Below are 19381 nucleotides of genomic sequence, written 5' to 3'. Positions count from 1 at the left end.
TTGGCAATGCCCATCGCTGGGGTGACAACCCCCACCCCCTGTCTCCCACCATGCCACCAGCATCTACTCAGGGCTGCCTCATCAGAAGGCTTGCTACAGGGACACAGGAGGCAAGCAACATAGTCTCAGCCCTCGGGACAAGCTCCACCCCCTGGAGCCTGACACGAGACTGGGACCAGTGCCAGGCTCTCTGCTTCTTATGCAAGATTATGCTGTGGATTCTGTTATCCCTCCCATCTTAAAGATGAGGAAGCCGGGTCAAGGAGTGGCCATGTAACTGGTCAAAGCTTACAACACAGTGAAAGCTGCAGTGTTAGGATCCAAAGTTGAATCAAAGAGATAAACAGGAGGGCCAAGGCGAGGCACGCAGGTGGCTTTCAGGAGGCTTCCCAGAGGAAGGGGCTTTGGCAGTGGGTCTCGGGAAGTGAGAGAGCCTCTTAGAGGACCTCAGGTGGACAGCGTGGAGAGCTGAAGCTTGTCTATCTTGGCAGAGCTGGACCAGAGGGAAGTAAAGAGTGGAAGTAAAAGAGTTTGGGGTTTTGTTTTTCTTTGAGAACCGACTGTGTCTAGCAGCCCACTGGTTTCTCAGCAACAATAATGTTATTAAAAGCCCATTTTATTTTATTTTATTTTTATTTATTTATTTATTTATTTATTTTTGGTTTTTCGAGACAGAGTTTCTCTGTGTAGCTTTGCGCCTTTTCCTGGAACTCACTTGGTAGCCTAGGCTGGCCTTGAACTCACAGAGATCCGCCTGGCTCTGCCTCCCGAGTGCTGGGATTAAAGGCGTGCGCCACCACCGCCCGGCTAAAAGCCCATTTTATAGATGGACAAGTTGAACCCCAGAAAGCTTCCGTCTCTGCTCAGATGCCCACAACTGTGTGTGTTACTGAAGCCTAGCAAGAAGAGGCTTGGGGCAGAGCATGGACTTATGGTTAGGGGCCAGTGTTGCCTTCCAAACTGTGCGTGCCTGATCTTGGTCTCTACCCTGAATAAACTTGGGACACCCTTGGCTCACGTGGGGTGGTGAGGGGGTGTCAGCAACTCACACCTACAAAATGCATGCCCTGGTCTCCTCCACGAGACCAGAGGCCTGTGGCAGCGCTCCAGTCCCCAGGTGTTTGTGAGCATGGCCAGTTCCTGGTTGTGGTCCTCATGGATGAGGCTGGGACAGGTGTCCTTGGAGGCAGATGCCACATTCCCAGCATATGCCCCGCGTCGCTACTTGCGTCCCTATCGTAGGTGTGCTGAACAGTTTGCAGGCTCTTTGGTCTGGAACTACACATGTGTGTACATGCACATGTACATGCGCGTGCGTATGTGTGGCCATCACCCGTCTCAGACCCAGGTGAAGAGTCAGTTGTGCTTGTAGGGAGTCTTGTCCTGCAATCGGAACCAGCTCGGGCTCCAGGTTCCTCCCCAGGCAGCACCGGGGACAGCTCTGCACCCCTTTCTCCCTCCTCGGTGACACTGCATGGAACCGGACTGACTAGTCTAGGGATTCAGGGGAAGAATGGTAACTTAGGAAGCCCTTAGAACAATGTCTGGCCGTGGTGCTCAATGACTGCCAGCCTCTGAAGAGAACTTAGTGTGGCATTTTGCTCCTCCTGAGTCAGATAGCGGCCACAATCCCCGGAGGTCTGCTAAAGGGTAGGGCTGGGCCCAGATCCTCAGGCAGCCCTGCAGGAAGACAGCCACGTGGCAGGACCTCAGCACGGGAACTCTGCCTGCCGCACGTCTCTTTCCCTAACCTGCGTCGCGTCTTTTCCCGCCTTGAATTCCCTCTGGACTGCCTGCCCATTAAGGGGGCAACCCATTCTGACGCTGTCCTCTCTTCTCCCAGGACTGGTCCTGGTCGCTCGTCGTGGCCGCTCTCGTGGGAGCCTTCGGATCCTCCTTCCTCTACGGCTACAACCTCTCGGTGGTGAACGCGCCCACGCCGGTGAGTGCCCGCGCGATCCGCCCGCCAGAGGGCGCTGCGCCCACACAGAGACCTTCCGGTCACCAGCCCAGCCTTAGGCCACCTGCAATGCGAGGAACACCGGTTGAGTGCAGCTAAAGCTGCATGCGAAGGGTGACCAGGAAAAACAGGGTGACAGTAGAAGAGGGTGTGCTGGGGGAGGGGGGAGTGCTGAATCAGTTCCTGAGCTGAGATATCCTAGGGCACAGAGGGAGGGCGCTGCAGAGGTCCAAAGGCCTTGCAGGCTCTAATACAGGGGGTTAAGGAGCCTGGAGCACACAGACTCGTACGTTTTTGACTTGACCTTTTTAAAATTTAATTTTTAACCACACTCGGAGCCACCTGTTATGACTCACCCCTGGCACCTTTCTCAGACTGAGATCCATTCCAGGAGCTCTGCTGGTAACAGGCGAAGGCTTTCCAGAGGCCAGGTTATCTCCTGCGGGCTCCTGGCAAGATGGAAGTGGTAAAGGGAGGGAGGGGCAGAGGCTGACGCTGAGCCCAGGCTTGCAGGTGGAGGGTGGGGCTGAGAGGCTGCAGATTCAGAGAAACCTAGGCAAAGGCTCCGAGCTCCAGGTGGTTGGAGCGCTGGGCATGTTGGGGGCGGCCTGAGGCAGATAGAAGCCTGGGGTCTCCAGTAGCTCTTCTGGCTTTGTTTTGTTTGGGCGCCAACATTCTCCTGTGTCAAATACAGGAGAGCCAAGGCTGGTGGGTCTCCAAGATTGTACAGGTGCCACAGATTGCAGGCTCCGTCTGTGCCAGGACAGGTCTGGATTGTAAAAAACGTGTTAATGCTGACATTTGGGGTGCTAGATAAGTTATTTCAAAAATGGGTTCTAATGCTTAAAAGGCTGCTGGGGGGAAAATGATGTCAGATGGCTCCTCCAGATGTCTGCAGCTGCCTGCGTCTTTGACTTTGTCATTTCAAGATGAGAAACTGACTTAGCAGGATTTGTCTCTGGAAAAAAAAAAAAGACTGGGAATTTGGACTCTTGCTTCATCTGGAAAGGTCATCAGGGCATCACACAAAAGGGTGAGGCCTTTGTGGAACAGGGATCCAAGAGAGACTTGAACTTGGAATAGCGTGACATCATTGACCTATGAATCAATTTAGTCATCCACTCAACAAATATCTACTGAGTACCTGACACATGCTGGATGCTGGGAATCGGGAAGGCAATCTGGAGGCGGTGGCCCTTGAGCTGTGGAAGCATTTCCAGTAGTGGCAGAGGCATGGGCAGGGGAACCCAAAGCACACAAGGCCTGGCTGTGATGAGATGGTGGTATGCTGATGATAGGGAGGTGGGACTCACCAGGCTCCAAGAGGGAATGAGGAGATGGGATGGGAGAGGAGATGGAAAGCTGAGGAGGCTGGGGTTGAGGCTCAGTGGTAGAGCACTTGCCTAACTCAGGTGAGGCCTAGAGTCAATCCCCAGTACTGAGTAAACAAACGGTGAGATGGAAGAAAGCCCTCAGATTGAAAATATTCTAAGAGAGAAAAGACAGAAAGGAAGAGAAATAGAACTCAGATCTGCAGGTGAGAAGCATGACCTTGGTCTCTATGGTCTCTAGGCACTGGGGAGCCACAGCAGGTTCATGAGGGGAGACCCAAGGAGTTAAGGCGTCAACATAGGAATTTGGTGGTGGGGGGACAGATTTCAATTTATTGATGTTACCTTCATCCCATCACAATAAAACAGCAGCTTGCCCAAGGTCAGCTCGGAGAACACAGTGCTGAGAGACAGACCCAGGTCTGTCTGATTCCAACCCATGACCTTTAGAACCCCTGTCGTTGGCCACCAGTGCCAGGTTCTTAAAGCATAGGGACACTTGGCATGGCCAGCTGAGGGGCAGGGTGAACTGGAGACAATAAGAATGTCTGCAACACAAGAGTGGTCCTTCTCTGGGTGTAATCTTTGAGGATTCTACAGCCTGGGACTCACTGTCACATACATTCTGTCCTTATAAAAACATGATCCAACAGAGATATGAATGCTGACTTCATTATTAGCCAGAGAAGCACCCCCAAATTTCTCCTAGGAAGCTTCTTGGTTCATGTTACCCATTTTCCTGTTCTGCCGAAAGCCCTGATGTTTTGTCGTTTTTTTAAAGCATGTCATGATGCTTTGTGGGGGCATTTACCTTGGCATCATTGTGGCCAGGTGCCAAGGTAAAAAGATGATCGGACTTACCATCATGTCTTGGAGGTTCCCTGACACCACCAGCAGCAACAGATACCCAAACCATTTCTTGGCAAGAAGAGCCGGCTTAGTGGAACCATGAGCTTAGGCGGAAGGATCGAGTCCACTTAGGGAGTTCCGAGGAGACGAGGGTCACTGTTGGGGCATGGATAAGGAGGTATAGATGAGGACATGGAGCAGAGAACGGAGCCATCTGTGGAAGGCATACAGCAGCCAGGCTGTGAGCCCCAAGAGGAAAGCCGGGCTGAGGGCCAAGCTCACTCAGGAGGACCTTCCAGGTCATACTTCCCTGGAGCTGGAGTCAGCAGACTGGCAGTGAGCATCCCAGCTCTTCCGTGGAGTGGTGGCAGTGGAGCATGGTGAAACCTCACCTGCCCTCTCGGGGAGATGGAAAGACATTGGAGAGACCCTGCTCACAGTGGCCTGTGGTCCCTGAATCCTCTCTTGTCCTGTGGGAGGGATAGCGCTGGGAGAATGAGGCCACCTGAGGAGCTGGGAACAGAGTGGACTCTCCATGGGAGGGGGTCCTGTGCAAATGGGAGCATGGCAGGAGGTTGAGGGACGAGGACCTTGTGAAGAAGAAGGCTGTCCAGGGAAGGGATGACTCAGACGCTAGGGCAGAGATGTCCAGAGAGGGTGGCAGAGGCTGCCACCAGCGAGTGCAGAGAGAGAAAAGTTGTGATTGTGGTCAGTGGCCCCAACACTGTGCTGACTCTGAGGCCTGGTCACCAGCTTGAGTGTGGGACACGGGGTCCTGGTGACAAGTCTCAAAAGGAATCCATGCTTCAGCTACATACCAAGAGAGAGGTAGTATCTCTCTACTTGACCAGTCCACACCTAGCTGACCCTGGCCCTGACTGTCGCCCAGGCCTGACCTTGAGAAACTCTTTTACTCCCCTCTACCCCCCCCCACACACCCCAGTTTACCCAGGAGATCTTATCTATTTCCCCCTCCTGGGGCGATCCATGCATATCCCTTTTAAGGTCTTCCTTGTTACCTAGCTGACCCAAGCTAGTGGGAGCTCACGGACTCCGGACTGACAGCTGGGGAACCTGCATGGGTCTGAACTAGGCCCTCTGAATGTGGGTGACAGTTGTGTGGCTTGATCTGTCTGTGGGGCCCCTGGCAGTGGGACCAGGACTTATACCAGGTGCATGAAATGGCTTTTTGGAACCCATTCCCTAGGGTGGGAGACCTTGCTCAGTCTTGACGCAGCGGGGAGGGGCCTGGTCCTGCCTCAACTTGGTATGCCAAACTTTGTTGACCCAAGGGAGGCTTACCCTCTCTGAGGAGTGGATGGGGGGTGTAGGGGGAGTGGAGGAAAGCGGGAGAAGGGGAGGGAAGGGGAACTGTGGTTGGTATGTAAAATGAAAACCTTTAAATTAAAAAAAAAAAAGAAGCTCTTCTACTTCAATATTTAGAAGCCTTGAATACAGATAATCTCTCTCTCTCTCTCTCTCTCTCTCTCTCTCTCTCTCTCTCTCTCTCTCTCTCTCTCTCTCTCTCTCACACACACACACACACACACACACACACACACACACACACCACTTGGGCTCTGGTTGTTCTAGCCAGGGCTCACAGTCACACAACTCCATCTTCATTCTGCCAGGAGTCTCAGCTAACCTCATGTGATAGAAGAAACTGAGGCCAGTGGAGGCCAGTGTGTCTAGTTTCCTGGAGTAACCATCGCCCCAAGCTCCCCCTCAATGCCATCACCCTGAGTGAACCCATTCACCCTGCTTTCAGGGATGCCCAGAATCTGACTGTCCTGTCCCACCCAGAGCTCCTTTGGCGCGAGCACCCATGTGGCTTCTTCATGTGTCCACAGAGGGCCTGTGGTCACTTCAAGCCAGTGGGTGGGAGCAGAGCACGATACGTCAGAACCACTTGAGGCTCTACCCTCGAAGGGCCCCACAGGCCCGGGAGAGCTGCCTGACACACGTTAGACTTTCTGTGAGCCTGCAGGAAATTGTCACGGTCTTTAGCCACTGAACCTGCTGAGGCAGGGGAGGCTCTGATGAAGTAAGGATCGATGACCATAATGGCTGCCAACTACTTCTCCCCCAGTTCGGTCTGTAGCCTGCAGGGCTCATGGAGCCATCTAACTAACTTCACTGTTTCCATCTGGATCCCAACGGTTTCTCCTCCAGTCAAAGACCAAAGGGATATTTAAGGAATTGGAGTACATCAAAATCCACAACCGGCACATCAAACTTAGAAAACCCCTCGGACCTCTGTAGCTGCACTGTGGGGAGTCTGGCTCCCAGGTAGTGTGGTTCTCAACCTGAGGTGCATCCCCTTGCCTCCCCCACCCCTTTGACCCTCGGTGCTGCCCCTCAGACGCCACCCACACTGGAACCACAGGCCCTTTGTACTCTCTGTTCTCTTTGGCTGGAACACTTTTCTTTCAGATAACCCGTACTTTCTCTTCGATTACCTCCTGCCTCTTCTTAAGTCTGTCTTCCTCTGTGACACCTTCCCTGACCTGCCCACGTGGAACAGCACCTCTCTAAGCCTCTCTAGTCCTTCGCTCAGATTATTTCCCCTTGTAGTGCGGGTACTATTTGGCACCACCCGAGATGGTATACCTTTGCTTCTTGTCTCTCTTCCTGCTTTAAAATTTAAGCTTCATAAAGACCTGGGCTCTCTGACCTTACTGCTTCTGCAATGCCGCCACCTGGAACAAGACCCAACACAAAGCGGGCATTTGCAACACACGTGTGCTGGACAGATTAAAATCAGGGTTCTAAAGGATTTTCTTTTGTTTTATCTATTTATTTATTTATTTATTTGTTTGTTTGTTTATTTGGTGGTTATGAGACAAGTTTTCTGGGCTTCTCTCTCCCAATCAGATTGCTTATCAACAGTGTGAGTCTGCCCTGTATAAGAATTCAGGCACTACCTCTATTGCATTCACAGATGACACCCAGATCCAGGTCTAATTATCTAGTGACCCATCTGTCTGATCTTTTACGAGGACCTGCTACAGAGTCAACACAGATTTTTCTGTAAAGGTCCAGACTAAATGGTGCTAAATGGTTCTTTTTTGCAATTCAACTTTGCCTTTATGGTGAGAAAGCAGCCAGAGACTTGTAAATGAGTAAGTAAAACTGTGTACCAATAAAACTTTATTTGCCAAAACAAGTAGTGGGCTAGAAATCATTGGCTAATCCCTGTGTTTGGGGTTCTAAGAGAGTGTGGAGGTGCCAATGGACCAATGGTGTCTTAGTTTCCGGCAGAAGGCTAGCTTGCTGAAGAGTTAGCTCATGGTCAAAGCTATATTGTGTCCAACACAGACTGATGTCTTTTTCATTGTTGTTTTTGTTTTTTTCAAGACAGACTTTTCTCTGTGTAGCTTTGGCGGCTGTCCTGGAACTTGCTCTGTAGACCAGGCTGGCCTTGAACTCACAGAGATCTGCCTGCCTCTGCCTCCCAAGCACTGGGATTAAAGGTGAGCCACAATGGCCGGACTTGGACTGAAGTCTTCCTGTGATGTTTCGTTCCTAGAATTTCACTTATTGCCAGATTATTGGTGATTACTGAGGCCTTGTTTGTTTGTTTCCAGTAATCATCCCCTGTCATCACCTGTCTTTCTGTCTATCATCTACCCATCGACCTTTCTACATGTGTGCCAAAAGCATTTGGATGCCCTTGCAGAAGGCTGCAGATTCCGAGACTAATTTACATGCTAATCAGACATCTTTGAACATGACCTAGCTTCTTAAGAAGTCATGCAGACAAGGCAAGAGATGCTGCTCTGGCCCATGGCAAACAGCCTCAGATTCTTACTGTTTAAGCTTTGCTGTTATGGAGGAGAGTGTAGCTCTTCGGGGCGCTGGATTTGTGAGTACTGCTGGAGGAGTCTGTGATGGCCAGAGCTGCAGAGGGTGATATGCCTTGGTTCATGTGGTCTCCCCGCGCCTGCACTCAAGAGGCCAGGGAGGGCTGGATGGAGACATTGCAGCTGCGGTGAGCTGTCTGAGCGCCACATGCAGCTCTCGGGTAGCTGGAGTGAGTGTCCGTCATTAGGCAGGCGGGGCTGTTGCAGACCTGGGGAGAGTGGCAATGCCAGTAGGAGCCCCGCCCCTCTTGTCCTACTCTGCACTGAGCCATGAAGAGCAGAACTGGGCAGAATGACCTCTGGGGTAGCCCCCAGGAAGAGCCTCCAAGAAGGACTGCAGTCTAGACAAACGGGAGCGCAGGCAGAGATGCTCAATTAGCTGTGGATGTTTGTTTTTGTGAGATAAGGTGTCACTGTGCCAGAAACAGCTGGCAGGCTGATAGAATGGGCATTTCTGAACCTGCAACTCTTCCCCCCCCCCGCAACCCCCCTCCGCCTGCTCTGCTTCCCACCCTCTGTCCTGCTTTCACGTGGTCTTGTTTGGCAGTTGTAAAAGCAACAGACTTAGGAAAAGAGCCAGAGATTTAACAACCGAACCCCTGGCATGAATCATGAGTCAGGACCATGCCAGGGTAACAACCCCATGGTACTAATGAAGGGGAGAGAGAGCAGCTGCTCAAGGCAGAGCCTGTTCAATCATCCCAACAGCCAAAGCCTGGGCTCTTCCCAGAGCCCCTGGAAAGGCTTCATGTAAACCTGTTCTTCGACATGACAGCACAGAGGCTATTTCTTGCGGTTCACGCCCCCCCCTCCGCCCCCCATACCTCCATCAGTGTCTTGTTTATATAATGAGCATCCTTCCACGCACTGAGAAGTCTCCATCATGGGGATTTTTCACACTGCACTGCACATCTCTAAACCGGGGCTGTCACTTCTAATTTGTCTCTAAGATGCTGCTGTGATATTTAAATCGGGAGCATTGAGTCTCCACCCAGTGTGGTTTGGTTTTGATCAGAACTGGTAGGGTTACTGACTGGCAGAAGGGGCCTCCTTGGGTGCTTTAGGAAGTGGAGCCCCACTACCTCCTCCCCTGCTCTGCCCCCTGGAGTCTCAGCTTGCTAGAGCTGGGAAGCCTTTATCTTTGATTCAGAGCTTTCTTGTCATTAAGAGCCCCTGGAAAAATAAATGCCCTTGTTGCCCCAGTGGGGTAAAGAGCACAGTGTATCATGGCGGGAGGGAGTCCTTGCTCAGTAGGATGGGGGGGGGCAGTGGCTACTACCATCAGAGAGGTAGGACAGCTGACCCAGGCAGATGGGGAGAGGGTGTGGACTGGAGGGAGAGTCACTGCGGGTGTGAGGAAATTCAGACAAATCTAGAAACAGTACTTCTGCTTACAGGGGATGCCATTGAGATGTAGTGAGCACCTACTGTGTGCCACTTCAGTGTAGGGAGCCAGGTGACATGAGGTGACCCCACGGGGATTGTGTGGCATATAGATCAAGGAGCCTTGGTAAGGGCATCTATATCCATTCCCTCCTGCCGGCGTTTGCTGGTGCTGACTCTTTAGAAGCCCCTCAGGTACGTCTGGCTCTGATAGGCAACACGTGAGCGCTCTGGACCACCCACAGAGTATTCTATTTCTGTATATATTTATGGCCCCCCGAGAGTCGCTGCAGATGACTGCTTGCCAGGGTCTTGATGTATCTGGCGGTGCTAATATCACAAACCCAACTGGGCTGCAAGGTAATTTGCCTTCCGTTGCCTGGCATTTCCTGCCATCCTTTGGAGGAAGGAAATTGCAGAGTCCAATTTATTGCCAACGCATGGTCCTTGGGTTTTTATGCGAGGTAATGGTGAATTATTTATAGATTCTTGGGCCTAGGAAGCAAATGTGTTTAGAACTCCCTTATTTTACAGACACAGAAATATAATGGTACTGAGTCCTTCGCCACCAGCTACATCTCTGCCTGGATTCTGTCGTGGGACTCTAACGTCCCAGGACTGGGCTGTTTATTCTCTTCCTATAAGTCCTCACAGTAAATCCTGGAGGGGGCAATGACAATAGTTTTGGGACCTGAGGTTCAGAGAGGTTAAGTAACTGGTTCAGTCACCCAGCAGGTAAGTGGCAAAGATGCCAAAGGAACAAAACAGCTACCAAGGTCCCTGGCCCCAAGAACACTGCCCAGAGATGCAGAACTTGAGCTGCATCAGGCTGCCCTAAAGGTCACAAAAGGACTCAAAGGTGCGAGCAAGTCTTGGAGTCAGGATGGTCATTGACTGCTCTGCATTCAGGCTCTTTCCCTTTACCCATGCTGCCTCGTAGGCATTTCTTTGCGATTTAAACCCTAGTTAGCACTCATTATGGGGTTCCTTCTTAAGTCCTATCAGCTCACCATCTAGTACCAAATGCAGAAGCTTCCTCACCACCCTGACTTCATCCGCTCTAAACCTTGGAAGAACCTTCAAGGTACAGCGAACACCCAGGTAACAAACCGCAGCTGCTGACCCACACTCAGACCCTCTGGGAGCTGTAGGACCAAATGCACACTGAGAGCACGTGGGGAAAGCCAGTCATAGCCAGCTTGGACCCAGCCTGCCTGCATTTTTGACTTCCCTGATCTAGGTCATGTGACTGGATTCTATAGTCACAGCATTTTGTGCTCATGTTGTCCTGGTAGACTTGTCTTCACTGGCTCTTGAGATATCTGGAGATAGAAGGACAGGAGCTTATCCTTAGAGGCAGGGGCAGATCTGGTAAGGAAAAAGATGTGTAGAGACAGGGAAAAAGATGTAAGAGTAGGCTTCTTGGATGTAGGGTCAATGAGAAAGTCAGCATGGGATACAAGATGAGGATGCGGTAGAGTCGGCCTAGAATCTCACTACCACAGTGACCTGAAGACTATCTTGAGTAGCAGAATGTTTTCTTCAGATGGAAGCTGACAGTTTCCCCAAAAGCGTTAGAAAGAAGTGTTAGGTAAAGGTCCATATGTCCGCTCCTGTTAGCCCTCATGCTATAGCCTAAATCTTGGTCCCTTAAAGCCTCACGTCACTGTGAGTGGTCACACCTTGGGCTTTGGAATCAGGTGGCTTGTGCTTTGGAAACTCAGCTGCTGTCACAATAAGCTCAACACCACGGACGCTCTTTTCAAAACTCATGTCACGATCAAAGGCAGGTGATCGTGGGGTTCTGCTCCATAAAGCCCATGGCCCCACCATTCTCAGTGGCCTTTGAGCCCCCTGGTGCTTTCCTGGGGGTGGCCAGCTGACAGGGAAAGGGAGTGAGCGCAATGGCCTGTGTGAATGCAGATGCTCACAAAGCCACTTCTGCTCACACTCCTTGGGAAGGAAGTGCTCCTACAGCCTCACCCAGGTGCAAGGACTAGAGTCACATGACTTTTGAGAGGCAGCGGAATATAACAAATGCTAACCTGACAAAACTCTGTTTTCTACATAAACAGTTGAAATCAGGGGGCAGGAGAGATGGCCCAGTGGTTAACAGCACTGACTGCTCTTCCAGAGGACCCGGGTTCAATTCCCAGCACCCACGTGGTGGCTCACAACTGTCTGTAACTACAGTTCCAGGGGATCCAACATCCTCACATAGACATACATCTAGGCAAAACACCAATGTGCATAAAAATAAAAATAAAAAAATAAAGAAAAGGGTTGAAATCAGGCCTCAGTAGATGACTCAGTGCTTGCCACAGTATGAGAGCCTGAGTTATGTACCTGGCACCTATATAAAATTCCTGTACAGTCCTGCCTGCTTGTAATCCCGGGGCTGGGGAGGAGGAGACAAGAGCATCCTTAGTGCTCACTGGCTGGACAGCCTACGTGAGGGGCTGGAGAGATGGCTCACCAGTTAAGAGCGCTTGTTACCCTCACAGAGAGCTCCTTAGGTTCTCAGTTCCTGCATGATAGCTCCTAACCATCTGTTACTCCAGTTCCAGACGCTCCAATGTTTTCTTCCTCCGTGGGCACGGCACACAGACATATGTGCAGGCAAAACCGTTCTTACACATTTTAAAAAATCTTCAAAACTAAATTTTGAAAAAGAAAGTCATGAGACAGGGAGGGTAATGGGATGAGGGGCCCCAGAGGTATTAGGAGGGAAGTAGAGGTGGATGAATATGAGCAAAACACATTGTATAAATAAATCAAAATTTCAAAAATGAATAAAAATTATTTTTTTAAAAAGAGTTGGAATAAAGTGGTGATTAAGATTTTTGTCTGAGGCCGCTGCCCAGGCTTCATTCCTGACGGCGGCACACGCCAGTGCTGTGAGCTTGGGTGAAGGTTTTACTGTTCTGAACCCAACTCCTCACCTGCTCTGAAAGAGAACCAAACTGCCGCCCCTCCATAGGGCTGTGGGCAGAGGTGATGAGGGTAGGCGTCCAGATCTCAGAAGAGTCCATGGTCCCGTGAACGGGGCGCCTGTTTCATGGTTGTTTATTATTGCAATTCCTCATGGCTATCTGACACAAAGCAAAAACCCAGTTTAGAACACAGCCGCCTGTTCTGTCTCACACTTCCGGCTGACAGATAGCGGCCCAGAGATCCCAAATTCAGTGAATGTTCGTGTGATAAGTTAGAAGTAGTTGCATCACCTGGTTCTAGCGACCAGAGACTGTCTTCTGGGCCATCGCTGGCTTCCCAGCAGGAGAACAAACTCATCACCACAGGCAGTACTTTTGAGGGCTATCGGGGACCCTGTGAGCTGCGTGTTGTAGGGAACACACTGTTCCCAACTGGTCTTCTAGTTTCTAGAACTTTCTATACAGGCTCCTGCTCTGTGATTTTTCCAAAATGAAAGCAAGAAATCTCTGCAGGCTCCCAAAGCGGCACATGGGAGTTAGTGGTCGCTTGCCCTCCCGTCTCCCATCAGGCTTCCAGGTGTAGTGGAACTCAGTGGGTAAGGGACTGTTTCCTCCAAGTCCACGCCTATTAGCTCTCTCCCAGGAATTCCCAGGCGCTAAGCATTGCTGCCAGGGGGCGGTGCTAAGAGGCAGGCTCTCCAGCGTAGGCGCTGGCTACACTTGCTGTGAGTGAGTTTAACCACTTGAATCAGTGCAGGCTTGTAACAGGGGCCAATGTCAGAAGCAAGAACAGCCTCCTCCACGTGTTGAGGTCCTGCCTGTGTAGGAGCAGGAACAGTACCTGAGAATTTCTGCACATTCATTACTCTGGCAAGCTTCTCCACAGGAAGAGGCCCGGCCCCTGTTTATAATCGCTCTGGTCCTGACATGTCCTGTAACCCTCACTTTCTGAAGCCCTTCCTTCCCTGTGACTCAGCTGCTCTCAGCCGGGCTCCTGTACACAGTGCTCCTCGTTTACATTGCACTTGGAGGACCCGACAGAGTTTAGCCTATACAAAGGCTTGACTGATGTTGATTTCAAATTTTTATTTAGTCATTTAAAAAAATCATTTTTATTTATGTGTACGTGTTTACAAGTGTATGCTCACATGTGTGTGTTGGGGTCAGTAGAAGGTATTGGTTTATCCGGAACTACAGTTACAGGTGGCTTGAGAATGAACTCTGGTTTTCTGGAAGAGCAGCAAGAGCTCTCATCTACTGAGGCATCTCTCCAGGCCCTGGCATTTCTCTCTCTCTCTCTCTCTCTCTCTCTCTCTCTCTCTCTCTCTCTCTCTCTCTGTTTTGTTTTTTCGAGACAGGGTTTCTCTGTGTAGCTTTGCGCCTTTCCTGAAACTCACTTGGTAGTCCAGGCTGGCCTTGAACTCACAGAGATCCGCCTGCCTCTGCCTCCCGAGTGCTGGGATTAAAGGCGTGCGCCACCACCGACCGCCCGGCTGGCATTTCTTTTTAAATCCGCAAATGTACTAGTGGACTTAGCTGTTTAACTTTTGTCCCACCGTGGTTTGTTCAACAGTATGTGTACAGGAGTAACTCATTTGGGAGCAGTTACAGCACAAATGTCCCCTAGCCCATGAGAGCCTTCCACAGCCTCTACCACTTGAAGTCTCATTTTCACATGAAGGGATCTATCCCCAGATTTGTCTGAGGTAAAAAAATGAGACAAGCTATCATTGGGTGGTTTCCATAGTTTAAGCTACACAAATAATTTTGCGTGATTAAAGAATAACGAGTTGAGCCAGGCTCAGAGTTCTACACCCAGGATCATGGCCCAAATCCACACTCAGAGCTGGTCCTCAGGCGTCTTCCCCAGCACAGGTCACCACCCAACAGCTGCTTTGGGAAGCTACCACATTCCCATCTGTATGGCATTTGAAGTCTAGTCATCAGATTGGCTGAGTCTTCTCCGCATGTTCACTCCCTAGCTATGGGGGATACTGGAAAAGCTCGTGTGACATTCTCAGCCTGCAAAGTGGTAAGTGGCCTTGTGAGAAAGCTGAGTCCTGTCCCCAAATAGGAAGGAGATTAGTGTGTGCAGAGACTTCATATGACTCAGCAGTTAATGTTTGACACATAGCCACTGATAGAGATGTATTCCTTTAGAGAGGATGCTCACGGCCATTTGGTGAGGGACCAAGGTTTAGCACTGTGGCAGCCCTGGTGAGCAGGTGGTGGTTTAGACTGGTTGAAAAAAGGGAGTGGTGAATCCTTGGAGACAGTGTGGTTTTGCTAAGACTGCTATTACAAGTACCATGGACTTGAACAACAGAGCTGCATGAACTCACAGCTCTGTCATCCAAAAATCTAAGATCAATGTGTTGGCAGGGTTGGCTCCTTGTGAAGGATGGGAAGGAAGGGTCTAGTCTGTTCTTTCCAGTAGAGAGTCATCAACCAGTGCCCAGAATTGCTTTCTCTGACTATACCCAAATGGCAAAGCACATGGTCGGAATTGACGCGAGTATCATCCTATGGTTGTGAGAGGATACAGCCTTGGGATGAGGACAAACTATGGAAGGCAGAGTGAAGCATCAGGAAGCTCCTTCATTCTGACAGATTTCCAGAGCCACTAGATCATCCATTCTCCAGGCTCGCCACGGCTGTGAGTTACCATTTAGTTAAATAACCTTGTGGTTTAGCCACTATAAGCCGAGGTTTCCTGTTACTTACAGCCAAGAGCATCCTTAAGTGATGCAGTGTGTTGTCAGCTCTGTTGGGCTGCTATTTCTTCAAGATTTGGGATTAGGTTTGGTTGATCTCCCTGTCCAGCCCAGGGCTTGATGTTCAGCACATGCTTGTCGGATGAATCAATGGGTGATGGCAAATCGATGTCCTGTGTATAAAGGTGTGGAAACTTCATCATCAATAGGACTTGCTCCGCTTGATGACAATGTGTTCTAGCCTCGCTCCATGACATGAGCAAAGAGGTTGTAGATCTGGGGAACAGAGGAAATGAAAAGAAGATTAATACTTCCCACAGAGAGGATGCCTCCCCTCCATACTTCTTCCCTAGCCTTCAGAACCTTTATACACGAAACCTGGGGGTCTTCTGTTTCTCTTTCACATTCTTCAATATCCTCGCTCTCCAAACCTGCAGGCCGTCACCCAGTAAGTCCTGTCCACTCTACCCCCCGGTCTGTCTCTAATTCACCCATGTTTGCCCAAGCCTCCATGGTGTTTGGAAGGCTGCACAGGTCCCAGTACCTCTCTCAACGAGGCTCTCAGTTTCCTTTCTACCTCCCTTCTACCCCATTTCCACCTTGTAGCCCGAGAGATCCTGCAAAAATGCAAACACACCATGCCTACCCCTTGCTCCGAAATCCATTCTGCCCAGAGTAAACTGCAAGGAAGCCACACTCATGATCAGGACCCTTCCACCTCCACCTGCCTCTCTCTTGTCTCATCCTGCCACCACTGATTCTCTCCTTTGAACACCCAAGCCTTTTCCCACATTGCTGTCTCGATTTCGTGGGTGGATATGTGTGTGTGCACATGCATGTGTGCATGGGTGCACATCTATGTGAGCATGCACAAACGTGTGCATACATGGGTGTGGAGACCAGAGGTCAACAGCTCTGTTGGGTGTTTCTCAGGAGCTGTCCATTTGGTCTTGTTTGTTTTGAGAAAAGGTCTCTCTTTGGCTTAGGGCATGCCGACTCAGTAGATTGGCTGGTTAGGCTGGATCCACTTGTCTTTGTCCCCCAGTACCAGGATCACAAACATGTGCCACTGTGCCAGATTTCTTTCTTAAATATAGATTTCGGGGACAGGACGCAGGTCTGCATGCTGTGTGTCAAGTTCCTTACTCCAGCCCCTCAGTCTATACCCTCCTCCTGGAACATTTCTCCATTTTCTTTTTTTAAGTTTTAAAGGGACTACACATATATACTCACAAAAGAATATATAAAACACAAATATGTTTCTCATGCATGTGTTCACCCACAGGATAAAGGTTGCTTGTAAGTCTAGAATTTATGTTGCCACCAACTGTGTGGTGATGAATCAAAGGTCCTGATGGAGCAGTCATTTCTCACAGCATCTCCCATGACAGCCACTTGGCCTGGCATTGAAAGCTCTTCTTCAGAGTTTGTCGTCTGTGTGGAACTCCACCAGCAGACACTCAGTTATACTTCTCTGACCGTTGGACACGGAGCCATTGCGCGATTTCCATCACTTCCTTGGATGGATGTTATGGTGTCAGAGTCCCTCTCTGCAAGGAGCTATAGTTCATTCATGTTTGTAGCTGCAGTGTTTCCCATTATGACTGTTCTGTAGTTTATCTGTTCTGCCGTGAGCATCTGGGTTGTTTCTTGTTTGGGGTTATTACGAGCAATGTCACCATGGACAGTGGAGTACATGTATCCTAGGGCCAGTAGGAAAGTTGTGCAATGGAATTTTCTAGAAGTAGATCTGCTGAGCTGGTCTTTAAAGCATCTTTATCTAAGAGGGGATTGCATGAGCTCCATTCCAGTACTGGACATGGCTTTGTGTTCTTATTTGTCCCTCACATCAGCCGCTGGAGGTCAATGTCATCCTTTCTATCCTACAGGTGAATAAGCTGCCTAAATCACAAGCATGGTGCTCAGTCTGTGGGAGTCAAACCCTAGCTTTTCCTGTAATGACATATGCTAGCCATGCTGAGGTTTTGTGGGTCCATATTGGTTGCAATGTATGACTACGAATGTGCTGGGGAGATGAACTTCCTTGGAGAGAGGAGTGCCATGGCCCCAGTCTGTTGCACATTAGACCCACCCAGTCTGTGCCCCAAATGCAGCAGCAGTGATGATGATGATGATGATGATGGAGTGGGTGTCTAGATAGATCTCATTGTGGGTTTATTTGCATGTCTCTTTGACTAATGATATTGAGTCTGTGGCTGTCTAGTTGGATATGTGCATATCATTTAGTGTCTATTCAGGTCTCTTGATCATTTTTAATTATATTTGTCTTCTTTTTTAGTCCTTAAAAATTTATTCTATGTGTTTTTCACATCATGTATCTTGATCCTACTCATTCCCCATCCCTTCACACCCTCCCTCTGCCCCTGTGCCCCCCCCAAATAAAACAAAATTAAAGAGAAATAAATGAGGAAAATAAAATGAGAAAATTTTTTTAAAGAGAAGAAATTAAAAATCTCGTCATGGAAGCTGCAGTGCCTCCCAATAAGCCATGCCATATACCTCTTTGTCCGTACGTCTCTACTTGCAAGTGTTCGTTGCAAAGAGTCATTGGTCTGGTTCAAGGTCCCTGGTCTCCACTACATGTTGGATGCTGGGCCCCCACTAGGACTCTTGCTGGATATCCTGCTGGCCCCTGTGTTGTGGAGATCCTGCAGCTTTGGGTCTGTGGGTCAGGTCCCTTCACATGCCCCAGCAGATCATAAGTGGGGTGGATGTTGGGGCAGGCCAAATCATAACCCTGGGTCTGGGCCTGGGCAGCTATAGGGGTAGTCTGCCAGATGGGTAATGGGGACAAGCTGTCCCATGCTCACAATTATAGGGCTTACTCACCCACACCTTCACTGACAGGGTTGGATCTGTTGTGCTGCCATGGTGGGGTGCAGGGCCTGCTCTCCTGAGTGTTGCAGCTGGTAGGAGTCAAGGAAGGCTCTTACACTTTTTAAAATTTTTTAAAAATATTTTATGTGTATAGGTGTTTTGTCTACATATATATATCTGTGAACCACAGCATGCAGTACCTGCTGAGGCCAGAAGAAGGCCTTGGATTCCTTGGAATTGGAGTTAGAGATGGTTGTGAGCTGCCATGTGGATGGTGGGTAATGAACTTGGGTCCACTGGAAGAGTAACAAGTGTTCTTTAGCTGCTGAGCCATCCCTCTTGTCTTCTAAAGGACATTTTAGAGTTCTTTATGTGTTGTGGTTACTTTTCCTTTGTAGCTATATGCATTACAAATATGTTCACTCAGTCTATGGTGTGTCTTCATTTTAAATATTTTTAATTGCATTACTTATTTATTTGTATGTGGGTATATACTATGGTACATGTGTGGAGGTCAGGGACAATTTGAGGGACCTAGTTCTCTCTTTTTACTGTGTAGATCTCAGGGACCAAACTCAGGTCATCAGGCTTGGTGGCAAGCACCTTTATCCACTAAGCCACCCTACTGGGCCCTTTTCTTCATTTTTTCATGGTGTCTTTTAAAGAACAAGAGACTTGACTTTTGATTCAATTCAAGTGAACATTTTCCTTTCATGTTTGTTGTCTTTTCCAAAATGTAGCTGCACTATCGCATGGTGCTACTTCTGTTAGAAGTGTGCACGTTTAGCACAGGTCAAAGTTGATGCCACCATGTAGTAAAGCCAGAGCTTCCGCCCAGATCTGTTTGACTCCTGGACTTCACACTCACCAAACAAGTCATACTATCTCTCTGAGCCTCAGTTTCCCTTCCTGCAAAGTGAGATAAAAGTAAGGACCATTCCCATATTTGTTAGAAGAACCCGGCAAGCTCAAGTGTGGAGTTTGGCAAGGTGTCAAGCATGATGAAAGTACCCTGTAAATACCCTCTTTTGTTTGCTTCCAATGGAGGCAGAGCAGAAGGAAATAATTCCTCTTGTTTGTTTCCAGTATATCAAGGCCTTTTACAATGAAACCTGGTACAGAAGACATGGACATCCCATAGACCCGGATACCTTGACCCTGCTCTGGTCTGTGACTGTGTCCATATTCGCAATTGGTGGCCTGGTGGGGACGCTGATGGTGAAGATCATCGGGAAGTTTCTTGGGAGGTCAGTACGGGCATTGTTTCTGTTTGGGGGGTCCCGTCTATAACAACTATAAGGTGTCTCCATCATTGTCAGTGTCCCGGCAGGCAACAGGGTTCCACACAGTTTAACTGTAGAGGCTTTACTGCCTAAAGGGCAGAGGGAAGACAGAGAGTGTCAGTGTCCAGGAAGATTGGGTGATACAGTGATGAACGAGGCTGAAACTGTGGAGTGCCTGGGCTGTGTAGAACCCAAGTGAGGGGAGCAGGGAAGAAATGCCCTAT

At 49.5% G+C, this 19381-nt stretch overlaps 1 protein-coding gene across 3 annotated transcripts in view; it reads left to right on the top strand.

Moving 5' to 3' along the window:
- The window catches only part of Slc2a9 (solute carrier family 2 member 9), a 141031-nt gene that overhangs the window by 13773 nt on the left and 107877 nt on the right, over positions 1-19381 (top strand). For all 3 annotated transcript variants that reach the window (XM_028882372.2, XM_037208896.1, XM_028882371.2), the window contains 2 exons: positions 1844-1942; positions 18961-19121. In XM_028882372.2, coding sequence (XP_028738205.1) covers positions 1844-1942; positions 18961-19121 — 260 coding nt within the window. The remainder of the gene's footprint in view (positions 1-1843; positions 1943-18960; positions 19122-19381) is intronic.

The sequence above is a fragment of the Peromyscus leucopus genome, chromosome 10 (genome assembly GCF_004664715.2).
Source record: "Peromyscus leucopus breed LL Stock chromosome 10, UCI_PerLeu_2.1, whole genome shotgun sequence".
Lineage (NCBI taxonomy): Eukaryota > Metazoa > Chordata > Mammalia > Rodentia > Cricetidae > Peromyscus > Peromyscus leucopus.
Note: the sequence above shows the minus strand (reverse complement) of the source record. Positions and strands in the feature narration are given on the sequence as shown.